This window comes from Sinocyclocheilus anshuiensis, unplaced genomic scaffold (assembly GCF_001515605.1).
Source record: "Sinocyclocheilus anshuiensis isolate Anshui unplaced genomic scaffold, SAMN03320099.WGS_v1.1 scaffold1906, whole genome shotgun sequence".
Taxonomy (NCBI): Eukaryota; Metazoa; Chordata; class Actinopteri; order Cypriniformes; family Cyprinidae; genus Sinocyclocheilus; species Sinocyclocheilus anshuiensis.
This window is the reverse complement of record NW_015546187.1, coordinates 315,648-335,169: the sequence shown is the minus strand read 5'-3', so window position 1 is coordinate 335,169 and position 19,522 is coordinate 315,648. Positions and strand designations below refer to the sequence as shown.

Genomic DNA, 19,522 nt, shown 5'->3' with positions numbered 1-19,522 from the left:
GTCCTCTTTTGGAAGGCCAAACAAAGTAGTTTCGCTTTCACAACGAATCACACAGTGCCTTCACGACATGGCGGTGGCAACAACAATACTACAGCGAGAATAAAAGTTATGCCTTCTTTCTTTGTATGAACATTTGGGCGGCGTTATGCAAATCTCCCCACATAGCGACGGGCGTGTTAGAACGAGGCGTTTTAGGTAGGCGTGGTTGACTCTTAACTTTTATAAAGAATATCTCTTTGGATTTGAGACTTTAGTCTTTGCAACTTTACAGATCTTCTTTATGCACCAAGAGCTTGTAACACTCCAAAGAGAAAGGAAAAATTTAAATTGCATCATATGACTCCTTTAATTTAATAGGTGTTGACAGCTCACATCAGGGGCGTAAATTTAATCTAACAGTTGGGGGTGGACAATAAACATAAAATTTCTCAAGAGCAATTTTTGAAGGGGACACGAGTAATACAGCTAAAATTGTACTTGTAAGGATATGTATACACAGAGGAAATTCTTACTACTTTTAGTGCAAATTAGACAACTTTCAGCGGTTGTGTCCGTTATAGACATTGCTACCCGTCACAGTGTTGCCAACTCTGTAGTTTTCCCAGGAATTGAGCTACTTTATCACTATTGCCGCGGGTTTGAAGCGACCCCAATAACGTGTATTTTTACCCCCTGGAACACGATTTTTACTGGGGGACCCCTCGAAACGCGGTTAGTTTGGGCTAGTTTTGAGTAGCAATTGGGAAGGTTTTGTTGTGAAAACCTGGCAACCCTTTCCATCAAGCAGGTAACGTTTTTATTGCTAACATAGTGGAATCATCGAAAAATACATTGGCATCATCTGTATTAAAGAGAAAATAATCACTTAATCTGATGTTTAAGTGAATAAAATAGCCTTGACAGCCTTGGAGTTCCACAAATATTGACTTTGTTCTCCCTCACCGGACTTGTGAGTGTATAGGTGATGTAAAAGAGAAAGCAGGCGTTTGGACCAAAGCACTGTGAGGCAAGGGAGGGGGAGAATCAAAATGTTTCTAAACCGCACTTTTGCCCCGTTTGCGTTTGTGTTGTTTTACTACTTACACAATAATTTATTTTAATTATTATATTACACAATTAATAGCGTGGTTTTTAATAATATTTTTAGGGGGGACAACCCTCAGGGGGGTCCTGTCCACCCTCCCCGCCCCCCCGGATATCCGCCTATGGCTCACATGAACTGAACATTGGTATCTGCAGGGCTTTTCTTTTGCAGTGTGCAGGAGGGCTTATTGTATAACCGTGTTTTATACAACAAGACTGTGTGTGTGTGTCTTGGGAGGCAGGTGAAGAATGTCCATAGATTTCACTGGTTCAGATAGACTATCTCATTGGCAAAATAATTTAAACTTTAAGTTTAAGCATAAATTTAGCATGTTTTAGTGATGCTCATTGTTAAAAGACACTATATAAACAATGTAATAATATATATTGTTTAAAAACTGAAAAAGAGACACATTTTTACATATGTTAAGTAAGTCAACAATTAGGAGAACATTTTTTGACGTTCTAATGTCATCTGCATAACAGGGCACACTGTAAAATTCCATTTCTCAACTCTTACCACAACTCTTAGGAAAAAGTAATGCTTTGAGTTACATTTAAATAGAGAAATATATAGCAAACAGTTTTAGAAAATAGAAATAGTGTGGAGTGGGATGAGGAGATGATTGCAGGGAGAGGTAATGGATCAGAGTCATTTATGGAGAGGAAAATGGCTCCTTAATCTGGTGGTTCTGGATTTCACAATCTGAAAATATCTCTTAGATGGCAATATATTGAGGAGATTGAAATGCTGAGGGTGGGAAGGATCTTTGATGATGCTTTTCCTCTCACAGGGTGGCGTCAGCGATGAAGTCACTCTCTCTGCATACATCACCGCAGCGCTGCTGGAGTTAGGCGTCCCGAAAACTGTGAGTAAAACCCTCTTTATGGCTCCAAAGAGATGGACTCTAGTCACAGATAACTCAATACAGATAATGTGACTAATGAAGGAAGCAGACACTCATTAAGTCTCTTGTGTGCTTTGTAAGGATCCCATGGTGTCGAAAAGCCTTAAATGTCTGAAGGAATCTTCCAATAACATCGCCAACACTTATGCGACTGCTTTGCTGTCCTACACATTCACTCTTGCTGGAGATGAACAGATGAGACGGAGCCTCCTCTCCAACCTGGACCAGCAGGCCAAGAGAGAAGGTACCATTCAGCTTTAGATTAAAGAAGACAATTAAAGATACTAAAAAACTTATAAGGATGTGCAAAGTATATGGTTCCAAAAAAAAAAAAAAATAGAAAGGCTTCTACAGTATATATTTTATATGCCGTGCATGACATGCTGAAGAAAAAACAGATATCGTAAATTAAGAATTTGTTCCCACAACTTATTAATGGACCCAGGAACAAATCAAAATAATAAAAAATATATATTATAATTTTCTTCTTAACATTTTTCTGTGTACTCCCAATACTAATTTCTTTGGACCCTGGTTTGAAAACCCCTGAGCTAGATTATCCCATTGCTTTTAATAATAAACACAACCACCAGCCTTCGATGTTCCAGTTTCCTTGCCCTGATTATTTTAGGTGTTGTTAACTTTTTAACAACTTGCTGTTGGTTTAAATTTTCTCTTTTCATTTTTTTTGTGTACCCCCAGTACCAATTTCTCTGGACCCCAGTTTGAAAACCCCTGATCTAGATTATCCTGCTGCTTTTAATAAAAAAAACAATCACCATCCTTCAATGTTCCAGTTTTCTTGCCCTGGTTATTTCAGGTGTTGGACGATATTGGACTCTGGCTGATAATGCACAACCGATGGGGTCTGTGGAGGTAGAGATGAGTGCCTATGTGTTGCTGGCGCTGCTCTCAGGACCCACACTCCCTGGATTTGGACTGAACTACTCTGCTGGCATAGTGCACTGGTTAACCAAGAAGCAGAACGCGTATGGAGGCTTCTCCTCTACACAGGTGTTATTTATCTCATGCAGCTTTTTTTAGACCCCTTTCTGTCTTTATAATGTGTTTTATCATTATTGACTGTAAGTGGTGTCGTCCCTCTCTTTCTGTGAACAGGATACTGTTGTGGCACTCCAGGCCCTCGCTAAGTACAGTGCTGCCACTTACAATCCAGAAGGATCCATTACCGTAACCGTGACCTCCCCCTCAGGCCAGAGGAACCAGTTCACTGTGAACCGGAACAACCGGCTGCTTTACCAGGAGAAACAGCTGCAGGAAGCTACTGGCACATACAAGCTGAGGACAGAAGGCAAAGGCTGTGTGTTTGTGCAGGTCTGTGCACCTCTTTTGATGCACATATTGAGAAATCCAAGGAATAGTTAATCTAGAAATGAAAGTTTTCATCGTTTACTCACCTGTATATCATTCCAAACCTGTATGACTTACTTTCTTCAATGGATCACAGAAGGAAGTCATAAGGATTTGGAATTACATTAGGATACTGATAACTATAAAAGGGATGTAAATCACCTCGTCTTTGACATCATTCTGTGTTTTTTTGTCTCTCAGTTTGCCTTGCACTACAATATCCCACCTCCTCCAGACTCTTTGGCCTTCAAAATCAAATCAAATCCTGGGGTTTGCAGCAACACAAAGAAACCAGCTTTTACACTAACCACTACTGTAAGGTGTCACATTTCTGTTAGAAAAAAAAACAACTACTGTCCCTTATGTGTATTATACTTTCAACATGTGAATTTGTGAAACAAATTTAATGTTATATCATTATTTTAGCATTCTTATTTAAGTAATTACTATGCACGCTGTCATTATTTAAAGGGATAGTTCACCCAGAAAAAAATATGTTGTCATTTAATCACTATCAAAGACATGAACACCAGGGTAAGAGCAATATTTAAATTTATTTATATTTATTACTACTTGCAAACCTCTATGACTTTGTCTCTCCTGTGAAACAACAAAAAAGAGAGTTATTTTAAAGAACCTTCATACAGCTCTTTTCCATACAACATCAAAACACTGTAAAATTATTCAACTAGGCATTTAAATGCTACAAACTAGCAAAAAGTATAATACATTTTAATTGCATGTTTTAAAAAAACATAATAAATATTAAATATACTATTGTTCAAAGGTTTGGGGTCAGTATGACTTTTTTAAAGGATGCATTACATTGCTCAAAAGTGACAGTAAAGACAATATAAATATAAATGTAAAATATTCATATTTCAAATAAATGCTGTTCTTTGTATTAATTTGTATTCATGTTCATCAAAAATTCCTGAAAAAAGTATCACAGTTTCCACAATAATATTAAGCACATAAGGAGTGTTTCTTGAGCTTCGAATCAGCATATTACTGAAGAATCAAGCGATACTAAAGACTGGAGTAATTACTGCTGAAATATCAGCCTTGCCATCACAGGAATAAATTACATTTTAAAAATATTCAAATATAAAACAGTTATTTTAAATTGTAGTAATCATTATTTTGCTGTATTTTTGATTAAATTCTTGTTGAGAATAAGAGACTTCTTTAAACAACAACAACAAACTATAAAAGGGATGTAAATCACCTCGTCTTTGACATCATTCTGTGTTTTTTTGTCTCTCAGTTTGCCTTGCACTACAATATCCCACCTCCTCCAGACTCTTTGGCCTTCAAAATCAAATCAAATCCTGGGGTTTGCAGCAACACAAAGAAACCAGCTTTTACACTAACCACTACTGTAAGGTGTCACATTTCTGTTAGAAAAAAAAACAACTACTGTCCCTTATGTGTATTATACTTTCAACATGTGAATTTGTGAAACAAATTTAATGTTATATCATTATTTTAGCATTCTTATTTAAGTAATTACTATGCACGCTGTCATTATTTAAAGGGATAGTTCACCCAGAAAAAAATATGTTGTCATTTAATCACTATCAAAGACATGAACACCAGGGTAAGAGCAATATTTAAATTTATTTCTATTTATTACTACTTGCAAACCTCTATGACTTTGTCTCTCCTGTGAAACAACAAAAAAGAGAGTTATTTTAAAGAACCTTCATACAGCTCTTTTCCATACAACATCAAAACACTGTAAAATTATTCAACTAGGCATTTAAATGCTACAAACTAGCAAAAAGTATAATACATTTTAATTGCATGTTTTAAAAAAACATAATAAATATTAAATATACTATTGTTCAAAGGTTTGGGGTCAGTATGACTTTTTTAAAGGATGCATTACATTGCTCAAAAGTGACAGTAAAGACAATATAAATATAAATGTAAAATATTCATATTTCAAATAAATGCTGTTCTTTGTATTAATTTGTATTCATGTTCATCAAAAATTCCTGAAAAAAGTATCACAGTTTCCACAATAATATTAAGCACATAAGGAGTGTTTCTTGAGCTTCGAATCAGCATATTACTGAAGAATCAAGTGATACTAAAGACTGGAGTAATTACTGCTGAAATATCAGCCTTGCCATCACAGGAATAAATTACATTTTAAAAATATTCAAATATAAAACAGTTATTTTAAATTGTAGTAATCATTATTTTGCTGTATTTTTGATTAAATTCTTGTTGAGAATAAGAGACTTCTTTAAACAACAACAACAACAACAACAACAAAAACTTTGAATGATATCTATAAAAATTATGTACAGAAGTCTTGCAGACAGCTGTAACAAATTCCACTGCAAATATATTGCTAAATGAATTAGTAACTTAACTTATCCATTTGATGCTATAAAGAAAGAATGAATAAAGATTCAACCTACTTTATGGCCTAATAGACTCTTTGCTGTCTGCCAGACTACATACAGAACAAGGTGTGGTTGTGAACCCTGTTTGTGATTGTTGGAATGATTATATGACAGGTATAGCGGCACACGAGCGGAGACCAACATGGTGATCATTAACGTTAGGCTGCTGTCGGGGTTTAAGCCAGATGAGACGTCTCTGCAGGCTGTGAGTGACACTTGAAGGGCTCTGGTCCTCTTTTAATATCAAGTTGTGTAGCCAGGGTTTGATTCATTCTCACTCACTCCTCTGTCTCCACAGCTGAGGGAAGACCCCACAATCAAACGTCTGGATCTGAATGAGGATCATGTCATTTTCTATTTGGATAGTGTAAATGTTTTATTCAAATACCTTGAGGGGTTTGAACCCTTTTTGGGACAGATCACTAATATTTTGACAATAAAAGGGATAAACTGACCCCGTTTACTGAAACGAATAGTTCACCCAAATATGAAAACTGGCTGAAATTGTACTCATTCTCAGGCCAACCAAGATGTAGATGAGTTTGTTCCCTCTCGGGCGAGATCCCAATTCGTCAGTCACGACTGACGTAACGTCTCCGTTCCCTCCTTCAGGGAACGAGGGTTACACAAGTAACCGAGACGTTTCTTCATCAGAACAGATTTGGAGAAATGTATCACTACATTACTTGCTCACCAGTGGATCCTCTGCAGTAAATGGGTGCTGTCAGAATGTCTGATAAAAACATCACAATAATCCACAACAACTCCAGTCCATCAGTTAAAGTTTTGTGAAGTGAAAAGTTGCATTTTGGCTACCAATGAGCTCGCTGCTCATCATTCAAATATATGATTAGTGCTTGCAGTTGCAGCTTGCTTCAGAAACCCTCCACCTTCCCCAGCTCCACCTGCATAGATCTGCTATGAGGTGATTCATGTACGCTATATGGGGGTTATTTCATGTATGTTATATTTGCAGGAGCAATATTTCTTACATGCTCACAGCAGCATGTTGTGGATGTTTTGGCAGTAGCAAGTCTCGGTACTTGCTCTGCCGCAGCAGCAGCGTAGCAGATTTATTCCGCCAAGACCAAATACATTAACATTGTCATGTACATTACCATGCCAATCCCTCCGAGAGTTGTCATGACAGAACTGTTATTACTTGTAAACAGTTATTGATCTGTGCATATTTCTCTCCTGATTCAGATGAGACAGCTTTTTCACTACAGGAAACAATATTATGAATAGAGGACTTGTATTGAAGCTGGATGCATCTGGATTACTACAAACAAACTTTTTACTTCACAAGACATTAATTGATGAACTGGAGTTGTGTGGATTATTGTGATGTCTTTCTCAGCTGTTTGGACTCTCATTCTGACGGCACCCATTCACTGCAGAGGATCCATTGGTAAGTGATGTAATGCTACATTTCTCCAAAACTGTCCCTATGAAGAAATAAACTACATGTACATTTTCAACAAATTCTCATTTTGGGGTGAACTATTCCTTTAACACATTTTTATACTGTATGTCAATAACCCATAGAACATAAATCTCTCTATAATCATAATGTAATAATAACTTTCTCTTCCATTCCAGTTGAAAAAGAATCAGGAGAAGTCCATCAGCCTGAAGCTCATGCAGGAAGTACCGGTGCAGAACCTGAAACCAGCTGTAGTGACCGTATATGACTACTACAAGATCAGTATGTGTTTATTCATCACTGTGCACTCTGAAATACAATATAGGGTTTTTATTATAAACCCAGCAAAATATAATAAATAATAACATAATAATAGAAAAAATAAATCATAACAAAAATCTGAAAAACAATTTCCATTTTAATGTTTTATTTTTTTTTATAAATCTTAGTGACATCATGATATAAGCATTGCGTAATTATGCTTTACGAGCCTGTATTTAATTTTACCGTAATGCATTTTCATTTTATTGAGACAAGCTCAACAATGTAGTGCATAAAAAAACTAGGTTGTGTTTTTATTCCTCCAGGTGAATTGTCTGTGATTGACTACACCTCCCCATGTGCATAAACACTACTGTAAGTACAATAGTACAATTTTTATCTAAAACTCCATTAGTATTTGTTTTATAATTGAACTCATAAATCTGAATTTAAAGACATTTACATGTTTAAAATAACTATTTTCAAATGTTCTTTTGAACTTTATATTCATAAAAGAATCCTGAAAAATATCTAAATGGTTTTCATCATCGGTAATAATTTTACCAAATTCAAATCAACATATTAAAATTATGTATAAAGAACAGATATGAATGTAATATTATGATATAAATAGATATGTTATATTGCTTGATAAAAAAAATTATTAACCTATTGTTTTTCAGGCGATGATCTGAAGTGCTAATGGCTGAAGTATTGTACACTGGAATATATGGCGAGACAGATTTAATACTGACACTTTTCCTGTTTTTCTATCAATTTATTGTAATAAAATCTTATTGTTTTCCTAAATCAAAAATAATGCATTTATGCATTATGCATTTTAGTTGCTATTAAACAATTTGTCAATTTATGCATCTGAAGCATTTGTGCCCTGTGATTATTTATTATCTAGATGTATTATTACTGTACCTATGCAAATATCTGGATCTTAAAAGAATAAGCTATACCTAATATCAGTGCATATTAGTCAAATATTAAATCCTAATTTAAAGTTTTAAATCTCTCCCAACCAAATTATGTATTTTGGAAAATGCACACATCTGCCAAATTTATTTTTGGTGTTTTTTGCCTTTATTACTATAGGACATTGTAGCAGAGACAGGGAGCAATTGGGAGAGAGATAGTGGGGTGGGAAAGGTCCTCGAGCCAGGATTCAAACTCTGTAATGCAACGGAGTGACATGTTGGCACACTGCCCGCTAGGCTATCGGCTATTCTCCTACTGTTGCCCACTAAAGCGGTATCAGTTTCAAAGCTTTCCAGCAATTACCAAATAATGTCAGTAAACGATCCCAACAAATTGTGAACATTACTGAGCACTGAACACTGTTCTGAAGTGTGTGTTCCATTCAGCTCAAAGCTGGAGGGCGCTCTTGCGCAGAAATTTCTAAACGGACTCATAGAAGTAATAATTTATGATGTGCCATGAAATCCCTGAACAAAGGCATTCAGCTATTGCTGTGTACATGCACGATTGCTGTGGCTTATGTGTGTTTTTCAAGTAATTTCCGGATAATAAAGTATCTGAATAATGCAGTGCTAACTGAAATATAATTTATTGAAGTAGCATATAGAAACTATAAAATATATTTTCTGCCTTATTCTGTGATAAAAAAAAAGTGTAGTATATGAACAATTCATAAAATTGCCTTTAGGAAAATATAAGAAAAAATATTACAGAATACAAAGTATTGGTAATTGTCCAGCGGTTTATTTGATTTCTGAGTCAATTAAAAGTAAGAGATAAGAAACTAAATAAATAAATACAATCTGACAATTAGACAAAAAAGGTATTATTACATTTGACATTTCTGTCCCCCTCACTTCTGAAATTATGACTACGCCCCTGGCATAAATTATCCAAAGGTTACAGCATTTTGGAACAAAACAGACCTTTTTGTTTAGCCCTTGACTCACTGAAGGCATTTTAAAAACTGTTGGGTGCCCAAACACCTCTGACATAATTGAGAAAAGGCTAATGAAAATTGGTGAGCAGATTTTGCATAGCTGCCCAGACATCCAGGTATAAATAGGCCATCGTAGCATCTGCTTGCTTGTTCTGTTTTTTTCAACAGCAAACTTTAAGAGCAAATTTCCTCCTAAAAGAGCAATTTCTCTCAAAGAGCTTCACTGGTTGAACTGTGTGTGTTTATATCATGCCTTTCCACCCGTGTGCTTCTGGTTGCGGTTTTCATATCTCTTCCTTCGCACAAGCTTTGCGTTCAGTGTTTGGGCTGTGCTCACGCTGAAGCAGCGCTCGTAGATGGCTCGTGCCCCGAGTGCGAGGCACTTTCCATCAGCACGCTGCGCTCGTGGCTCTGGTTCTTTGCCAAAAGACTTTGAGTCATCCCGGCCGCTTGCCGCTCTGGTCCTTCTACTTTTCAGTATTGAGCTGCATAAAATTGCTATGGAGGAGCTCGGAGAAGCGAGAATGGTTCTGCCAGGGGAATCCCCGCAGACTTCACGCTCCTCCCGCACTTCGTGCCTACCGGTAGAGCTTTCAGATGAGTTTAAGAGCTCGTCTCAGGGTGAGTTCAATCTCTCATTTGGGGCTTGTGAAGAGGGTGAGCTGTCAATTGCTGCATCCGTGCTTGCCCGGGCAGCCAAAGGCATCAGGCTTGAGTGGAATCCTCCACCCTGTCCCGAGTGCTCGCGGCTAGATGATTGGTTTCTGGGTGCTGAGTGCAACACTAAGTCGTGCCCAGGCGATTGTGGTGCATCTTTGCCTGCAAAACACTGCCATCTGGTGGGGCTGCCCGAGACTCCCATCCAGGGCCTGTAAGTTTTCTTCATCCCTGGTGGCGAAGTCTTATACAGCTTTTGGAAAAGCTGTGTCCGCCCTGCACACCATTGCCATTCTGCAGGTCTACCAGGCCAAGGCATTGAAAGATCTGCACGAGGGTTGTCCCAACCCAGAGGTATTGCAGGAACTGCACTCGGTGACTGACTATGAGAGTCACAGCGCAGGCTCTGGGTAGTGCAATGTCCACGTTAGTGTTCCAGGAGCGCCACCTGTGGCTCAACCTGGCTGAGATGTGGGATGCAGAGAAAGTTTGCTTTCTTGACATCCCCATTTCATAGGTTGGTCTCGTTGGCAACACTGTGGAAGAATTTGCACAGCAGTTCTCAATGGTTAAGAAGCAGACGGAAACCATTAAACACAGTCCGGTGAGGACTGCCGAGGCCTCAAAACAGCCTGGGCCTGCAGTCAAGCCCAACCACGGCCCACCACTCGCAGGAAGCCACCACCTTGTCAATAAAAGAGCAATTTCCTCCTTCTCTAAGTCACAGCTGTTCTGGCCCTCCCAGTTGCGACGGCCAGATGCTGAAACTATGCATCAGAGCCTGCTCGGACACAGACATTCTGTCTCCTCACATTCTGATGCAACAAGTCTGTCATCCAGCCAACTCGATGCATGTTGGCGAACCTCTGTTCCCTCATCCATTGATGGCATGTCTGCCGGCAAGGTGCTGTTTTTTCCTCAGGATGTTTCACCTCGTACCACAGCACCTTTTGGTCCACTCGGCTGCAGAAACCCTGCCCTAGGTACGTCGAACGTGGTTCCCTTGAGAGCGCTGGCAAGGTATCTGGTCGCTTAGCTAAGCCTCTCCAATCCTTCCTGCTAGCTTTTTAGAACTATTAGGATCGGCTATGCGATTCATTTCACCAGGCGCCAGTTGAAGTTTAATGGCATTCTGTTTACCTCAGTATGAGGCGAGAATGCTGCCATTCTTCAATCGGAGGTTGCGAGGGTGGGGGGCTCAGACCGATCCCTGACTTGAGGGTATTGAACCGGGCCCTTCACAAGCTCCCGTTCAAAATGCTGACCCTTAAACATGTGAACATGTGTCCAACATCAGGATTGATTTGTGGCAATAGACCTGAAGGACGCGTACTTTCATGTCTCGGTCCTTCCAAGGCACAGGCCGGTTTGCCTTTGAAGAGCGAGAATATCAGTACAGGGTTCTTCCCTTCGGGCTATCCCTATCTCCTCGCGTCTTTACAAAAGTCATGGAGGCTGCCCTTGCCCCACTCAGGGAAGTGGGCATTCGCATTCTCAATTCCCTCGACGACTGGCTCATCTATGCTCACTCGCGAGAATTGGTCTGCACTCACAGGGACGTGGTCTCGACCATGTTGTCTGGCTGGGACTTAGGGTCTACTGGGAAAAGAGCAAACTCTCCCCCGTGCAGAGCATCTCTTTTCTCTGTGTGGAACTGGACTCTGTCACTATGACAGCACGCCTCTCAGAGCCTCGTGCTCAGTCAGTGCTGAACTGCTTGAGATCTCTCGGGCACAAAACAGCGATCCCTCTCAAACACTTTCAGAGGCTCCTAGGGCATATGATGTCCTCAGCCGTGGTCACGCTGCTGGGACTGATGCATATGAGACCGCTTCAGCACTGGCTTCATTCCCTGAGTCCTGAGATGGGCATTGCACCACGGCACACATTGTGTGAGAATCACACCGGAGTGTCACTGTACTTTCAGCCCTTGGAAGGACATCTCTTTTCTACAGGCAGGAGTTCCCTTAGAACAGGTGTCCAGACACATCATTGTCACAACAGATGCTTCAAAGACAAGTTGGGGCACTGTATGCAACGGGCGTGCAGCTTCCAGGGTCTGGACGGGCCCCCGACTGCACTGGCATGTCAATTGCCTGGAGCTGTTGATGGTGCTTTTGGCCTTGAGGAGTTTCGACTGTTGATCCAAGGCAAGCACATGTTAGTCCAGGCGGACAACACAGCGACGTTCGCATATATCATTCACCAGGGTGGTGTTCGCGCCCATCACATGTCACAGCAAAACTGCCATCTCTTGCTGTGGAGCCAGCACAGACTCAAGTCTCTGCATGAAACTCACATTCCGGATGACCTCAACCTTGTTGCGGACTCACTTTCACGGCAGGGCACGCTCCGAGGCAAATGGAGGTTCCACCCCCAGATGGTCCAGCTGATCTTAAGTCGATTCGGCCAGGCACAGGTAGATCTGTTTGCCTCACCGGAGTCCACTCATTGCCCATTGTGGTTTTCACTGACTGAGGCCCCCCTCGGTGTGGGTGCACTGGCAAATAGCTAGCCCAGGGACCTACGCAAATATGCATTTGCAAATATGCAGACCCTGTGCAAAGTCGAAGAAAAAAGAACAGGTCTTGCTAGTGGCACCCTTCTGGCCCAACAAGACTTGGTTCTCGGAGCTCATGTTGTTGTCTTCAGCTCCCCATTGGCAGATTCCCCTGAGGAGGGACCTTCTTTCCCAGGGAAGGGGCACAATCTGGCACTCGCGCCCAGACCTCTAGAACCTCTATGTTTGGTCCCTGGATGTGACCAGGAGGATTCCAGAGACCTGCTGTGGTGAACACTATTACTTAGGCCAGAGCCCCCTCTACGAGGTGACTTTACGGCCTGAAGTGGAGCATTTTCGCTGACTGGTGGGAAGACCCTCAGAGATGTGGTGTCGTAGATGTAGGGTTAGGTACACTCTGTTTTGGAGGGACTACTCAGCACTCTTTAAGAGTTGATCAAAATACAGTTACATTCATTAAAAAAGCTGAGATTCTTAGCTTTAAAATGTTACCCATTATTTCATTTAGTGGTTGCTTAGTAATTTGATTATGAATTCTTTCATGGGGGGGGTGTACTGAAATATTTTCATGTATTAATATATATTTAGTATTGCAATAAAGTGCAATACTACATTATATAAAATATATTTTTATTTAAAAAATCTATAAAAGTAACAGCTTATTTTTGAAAATGGTAAGCCCTCCTTTTTGCATTCTAAGATGTGTAAAATGCAACGTGAACATGCAGCAAAGGTAGAGGGATTATCACTGTTCTTTGACAGTGAATGAATGAATGAATGATGCATTTATATAGCACTTTATTGTGTATTGTTGTACACCCAAAGCACTTTACAATCATATGGGGGGGGGGCAGTGTTCATGTAACCTGCAAAACAATGGTGAGGGAGGAGTGTGTTTGACAGCTCTTTGTTGTCACTTCAGCAGTACTCTGCTTGTTTTCCAGTGTGCGTTATTTGCTGAATCCTTGAGAATCTATTCAGAGTGATTAAATACTTCACCCATTCACTGTGTGCTGTTGAGCTTGAATACCATAAGAAAAATTGTTGTTTGAAATGGACATTGAAATGGAAAGTTTAGAAAAAAAGAAATTATTTACATTTTCAATTTACACGTTGTTTCACATTTGACTTTCACAATTGACAGAGTGCTTTATTTATACCTTTATTTCAGAAGCTTTCTGTGGGAGCTTGAAGAAAATATGATAATATTTGAAATATGAAAATTCTTTGCTTCTGGCTTCTGATGTACATGGTCAGAATGCTGAATATATTAAATAATAAATATTAATAATCATTCATATGATAAATAACATTTCTCTTTTTTTTGTACTTTAACAGACCTCATGTTGTTTTCCTATTATTTTGACCTGGAGAGGATTTTCTTTTTTCATAAAAATGCTAGTTAAAATGTTATTGCATTGGTTAAAAACCTACTTGCAGTGTCAAAAATGACCGGCCTACAAAAAAATGCTTAGAAATATCTTATGATATATTATTACCAAATATTGAATTCAGTATTTTATCAACTTGTTTTCTTTCAATTAGCACAGGTTTTATATTTCTTTTTGGAACTGACTGATCATAGGCCACATTAACCTAAGCTTATGCACCTCAGTTTTTGAGTGAATATTGCAAAATAAAATAAAAAATCTATATATTTTTTTTCCCACTCAAAATATGTGCATAATCTCAGAAAAAAAGTTCAGATCAGTGAGGCCTGCATCCAGTCAACACTGTAAAAAATGTTGCTGCAATTAGTTATAAATAACTTAAAAAGAGGATTAATTCATTGAGTCTTTTTTATTTATTTTAATTCCGCTAAATGTTACTCTGTAATCTTCAGTGTAATGTCTGATTGTTTATCGTACTGAATATTTCTAAGCAAAGGCTGCAACCAGTGAGCAAAATATATGAATATATTGGATACTTTTAGAAATAATAATAATAATACAAAATCAGAAGAATGTATTATAGGCCTGATGTGTATTTTTCTGTATTTTTATTTGTCTAGTCCTTATTTAAATTTGCATTTGGTTTACAATGAACAGATTTGCCTGGATTATTCAAGCAAGCAGGTTAAATCTCATGGTAATGAAATGAAGAGTCGTGCCAGATCTGAAAAACGGAGAACTTGTTTACTTGTTTGGAAAGCCCCTCCTTGTTGTGAAGTGTCCTGTGTGCATCACCTGTGCAGCTGCATTTATTCCCACTTGTTTGCATTTTGGTTGCTGACACACATAAACTTGTGACTAATAAAAGGCGCACTTTCTTTGGCACGGTCGTCAACGAAAAACAGCAACAAGATTAATATACCAAAGTCTCCAAATTACATAATCTCTAAAATAAAGAAACAAAAAGTATCTATAACCTGTTTAGCAGGAAATGGAAGAAATACTCCTCACTTATTATCCAGTCCGTTATTGAATCACCAAGTTGGAGGTGTAGTGTCACTGAAACATAAGCTTTCCTCACCCCATCCTACATTATTCCAAATACACCTGTGAGAACCCACACCCTCTCAAACATAATGAATGCCATGTGTCTTTGTCCATGCTTGACACAATCCCAATGTTTCAAAACTTAGTTTCAGGGCTCTTGATAATGTATGCATCAAAAATTCAAAAAGAGCAACGTCACACTGAATGTACATTCTGGAGATTTCATTTCATGCACACAAAAGTGTAGTTGCATTAAAGTTGTCATGCATTAACGGTTTGATTTTCTGCCGCATGTTTTATTTTATTGATTTTTTTTGTTTATTTTCCTTTTAAGTTCATAGTGTCATACACAATATAACAATTTGTATAATGCATTTTAATAGTTTAAGAACAAGAGTTACATCACTGAAATAAATCATGAGATTCCAAGACTTTTCATTTAATTTCATTCAATTTAATAAGTGCTGTATAATTAATTGTTTTTTATTTAATTTAGTTCAATTTCATAAGCACTGTATTATTTTTATTTTTTTCAAGTTTATCATAGATATATAAGAATATTTTAATGGTGGATTTTAATAGTTTAAGATGCTTGAGGAACAAGGGTTAACAGTCATTAAAATAAACAATGACTGCCTGGAATAAATAAATAAACATTTTATTTATTTTTTTTTTTCTATTGTTTGCTCGTGTGTGTGTGTGTGTGTGTGTATGTTATTTTATTTTATTTTATTGTTTGCAATGCATAAAATTCCCAAGTCTCACACAACTCGAATGATCAATACCACTTGTTTGTCAAAGTAATCTTTCCAAAAAAAAAAAACCTTAAACTCATTTAGCCTTTTTGCAGCTTCATTGACTTAAATGAATTACTGTCCACTTGTTACACAACACAAGAGGAAATATGTCGATCGCAATGTATCATACTCCTCCTCATACCAGTTTTCATATCAACTTTCCATGCCTTGGTGTGGTAGGGCAGGGAGGAGGCAGAGGTGCATAAAAGTGTGCTCTTGTGTGATGGGATCAGTGGACGAGATCTCTGCGCATGTGCTGTACTTTTTCAAAAAGGTGAAGGTCACGCTGGTAAACTCAGCGCAGTTCACAGCTCAGCCATGCAAAGGCTGCACTTGCACTCAGTGTGTTTGCTCCGAAGAGAGCCAAACCTTCCAGTGGATTGTTTCACCCTCTGTCCTGGGTAAGCCAGATACTTTGACTTCTGTATGAGCAAAAACGAACAGAAATTTAATTCAATTTGATTCCCTAAACTGAAAAGCTTATTTTACATCTGATCATGTTTGTAGCAGGACATGGTATTACACTTACAATAGAAATTTCTTATAGGGATTGTTCATCCAAAAATAAAAATTATGTCATCATTTACCCTCATGTCATTCCAAACCTGTATGAGTTTTTGTCTTCTGCTGATACAAAAAAAATATTTTTAAGAATATTGGTAACCAAACACATTATGGAAGTGGATGAAAGCCAAAACAGGATTCTTGAAAATATCTTAATCCTCAAAACAAAGTCATACAGGTTTGCAATGGCATGGAGGAGTGAGTAAATGATGACAGAATTTTCATTTTTGGATGAACAATCCCCTTAATACATTCCTATTTTATTTTTGGGTGGACTATGTATTTAATTTGGATGTACTACCTTGACAGTCACAGATTTGTTTATTATTGCAGGCCCCAGAGGTACTTTGTTTCTTCTGTGACTTAAATCCACTGTCATTGTGTACTGGTGTGTGTGTGTGTTTTACAGGAAAGGTGAACATTACAGAGCGTGCTGAGGCAGTCCGGAGCCAAGAACTGTGTGGAAATGAAGTGGTGACTTTGCCAGACAAAGGCAGAGTTGATACTGTGATGCACAGCGTTCTGGTGCAGGTATGTGCCTTTACTGTATGTGAGCTTTCAGAAACCATGTGACTCACTCTTCAACATCAACAAGCTAACAAGTCAACAGGAAATTAAAATGTACTATAATTACTTTCATAATACATATTTCTGGTCATACTATGTTGAAACTGTGCATTATTCTAAAGAAAAAAACACTTAGTATGTTTAGACAGTAGCTATTTGGGTATTGTTTTAAATCTTCACATTAATTAAGAGTGATTTATTGCTCATACTAAGTTCTATCTATCTATCTATCTATCTATCTATCTATCTATCTATCTATCTATCTATCTATCTATCTATCTATCTTGTTTGGCTTTGCTTTAAAGATAAAATTGACACTGTTATTACTTGTATTTTTCAGGCAGAAGGAACCAAACAGTCAATCACTCAGAATAAACTAATCTGCTTAACAGGTTAGTGGCATTACAGTGTGTTGTGTTGTCTATTACTGTAAAAGAGGAATAAAGAATTTGAATCATTCCAGCTGAAACAGAAGTTAACATGCTTTACCACATTCCACACATAATAATTTTGACTTTCAATGTGTAAAAATAAGCAAAACTCCTGTTTACAGTAATGCATTTAGACTGGAAGTGGATAAATCCATGGCACTGGACAAATGCTAAAATACTCAACATTTCAAAAAGGCTTTAACAAAAGCTTCCTATTCCAGCTTTTAAACCCTGTGTAGTTTTTTTTTTTACACAGATGAAGAAAATGATTGTCTATGGTAAAGTACAGCATGATTTGAACCTGACATTTTTTCTCTATTCTATTAGACCGTCCACAAGAAACATCCGTTTCTCTCACTCTACCCACAGTGTTTGTCAAAGGTTCTGCCAAAATCTTTAGCACTGTTCTGGGTGTCTAAAAATATGCTGGCAAATTTCTCCATAATATTAGTATAAATGTTTGAAATACTCTGTAATCAATAGAATTGCTCTCATTGAGTAGTTTTCAGTTTTTAATCATACTGACGGTTATATTGCTTTTTGGTCCACAGGTGATCTGATGAGTAGTGCTCTGAGGAACGTTGGTGATCTGTTGGCTATGCCGTACGGTTGTGGAGAGCAGAACATGCTGCTTTTTGCCCCCAATATCTACATCCTTCAATACCTGGAGAGCAGCGGGCAGCTCACTCCTGAGATTAAAAACCGAGCTTACAGTGCTTTTGGGAGAAAATCCTTCTGGTAACACCTGGTGAGTCTGGTACAGAGACAATGAAAGCATTCATCCCTTATCTTACGTTATGTGTTACTGTGTGGATTCTGGTATATAGGTTTAATGCCAGTCTATTCACATGCTGTTTTTGAAATAGGCTGCTAGAGATATTCAATAAATCCACATGGACTTACTGAAATGTATCAAGGCAAATTTACTGAATCATGAGTATTTGACCGCAATATATATTGCTTGTGTGTTCAGGTTAACTGCATTTGTGACGAAGTCTTTCGGTGGGGCAAAGAAGTATACATTTATAGATCAGGCTAATATTGATCAGGCAAACGAATGGCTGGGTCAACAACAGCAGAAGAATGGCTGCTTCGCCTCTGTGGGGAAACACTTCAACAACATGTTGAAGGTTAAGATCCTCTTAGATCCTGATTTAATGTGGTTTCATCTGGTCTAGCTGGTCTCCCAAACTGGTCAGTCTGGTCTGGTTTGCTGGTTTAGGGGAGTCAACTTGCCAGACTGAAAGACCAGCTGAAGACTATCTGACAGCGCACATGGACTGAACTTTGGTATCTTCAGGGGTTTTCTTTTGCGTTCAGTTTGCAAGAGAGGCTTATTGTGGGATAATGTATTATACAATAAGAGTGTGTGTGTTGATTTGTGAGAGTGTTGTTTATAGATTTCACTGGTTCAGGCTTAATTCTTGAGGGCTAGTACTCAAGATATACACGATTATACTGTAGCTTTTTCCCTCTAACATAAAAAAGTAATATTAATAGTTGTGCATTTGAAATATCTTAGCATCCATAAAACAAGACATAAATATATAATTTATTTACTTTACCTCACTGGCAAAATTGTTTCAAGGATTTAATGAAGTTTATGCTTAATGAACCCCAAATAAAGTTTGGGGTTCATTACTTTAAAAAAAATAAATGTATACTTTTATTCAGCAGGGGTGCATTAAATTGCAAGTGACAGTAAAGACATTAATAATGTTACAAAAACATAAAAAATAGTGATTAAATAAATGCTGTTAAAGTAAACTTTGTTACTTTAAAGAATCCTGAAAACATTGTCACAGTTTCCACAAAAATATTAAGCAGCACAACTGTTTTCATCATTATTTTTAATAATACATGTGTCTTGAGCAGCAAATCGGCATATTTCTGAAGAATCATGTGACACTGGAGTAGTGGACACTGGAGTAATGGCTGCTGAAAATTCAGCTTTGCCATCAAAGGAATAAATTACAATATACTGTATTAAATTAAGAAAAAACAGTAATTGTAATAATAATTAATAGTTTTTAATTAATACAGCCTTGGTAAGCATAGAAGACTGCTTTCAAAACAATTAACACATCTTCCCAATCCCAAACATTTGATATATTATTAGAAAACTGAAAATGTATCTTGTTTTTAGTATATTTA

General features: G+C 38.0%; 1 protein-coding gene across 1 annotated transcript in view; it reads left to right on the top strand.

The window, feature by feature from the left end:
- Positions 1-8,205, top strand: part of LOC107701398 (alpha-2-macroglobulin-like protein 1) — a 34,596-nt gene extending 26,391 nt beyond the window's left edge. Inside the window, exons 28-37 of the mRNA XM_016503395.1 lie at positions 1,878-1,952; positions 2,073-2,235; positions 2,812-3,005; positions 3,111-3,326; positions 3,564-3,682; positions 5,894-5,984; positions 6,078-6,146; positions 7,382-7,487; positions 7,793-7,841; positions 8,150-8,205. Of these exons, the coding sequence (XP_016358881.1) occupies positions 1,878-1,952; positions 2,073-2,235; positions 2,812-3,005; positions 3,111-3,326; positions 3,564-3,682; positions 5,894-5,984; positions 6,078-6,146; positions 7,382-7,487; positions 7,793-7,833 (1,074 nt within the window). The 3' untranslated portion in view covers positions 7,834-7,841; positions 8,150-8,205. The remainder of the gene's footprint in view (positions 1-1,877; positions 1,953-2,072; positions 2,236-2,811; positions 3,006-3,110; positions 3,327-3,563; positions 3,683-5,893; positions 5,985-6,077; positions 6,147-7,381; positions 7,488-7,792; positions 7,842-8,149) is intronic.
- Positions 8,206-19,522: the final 11,317 nt, after the last annotated feature.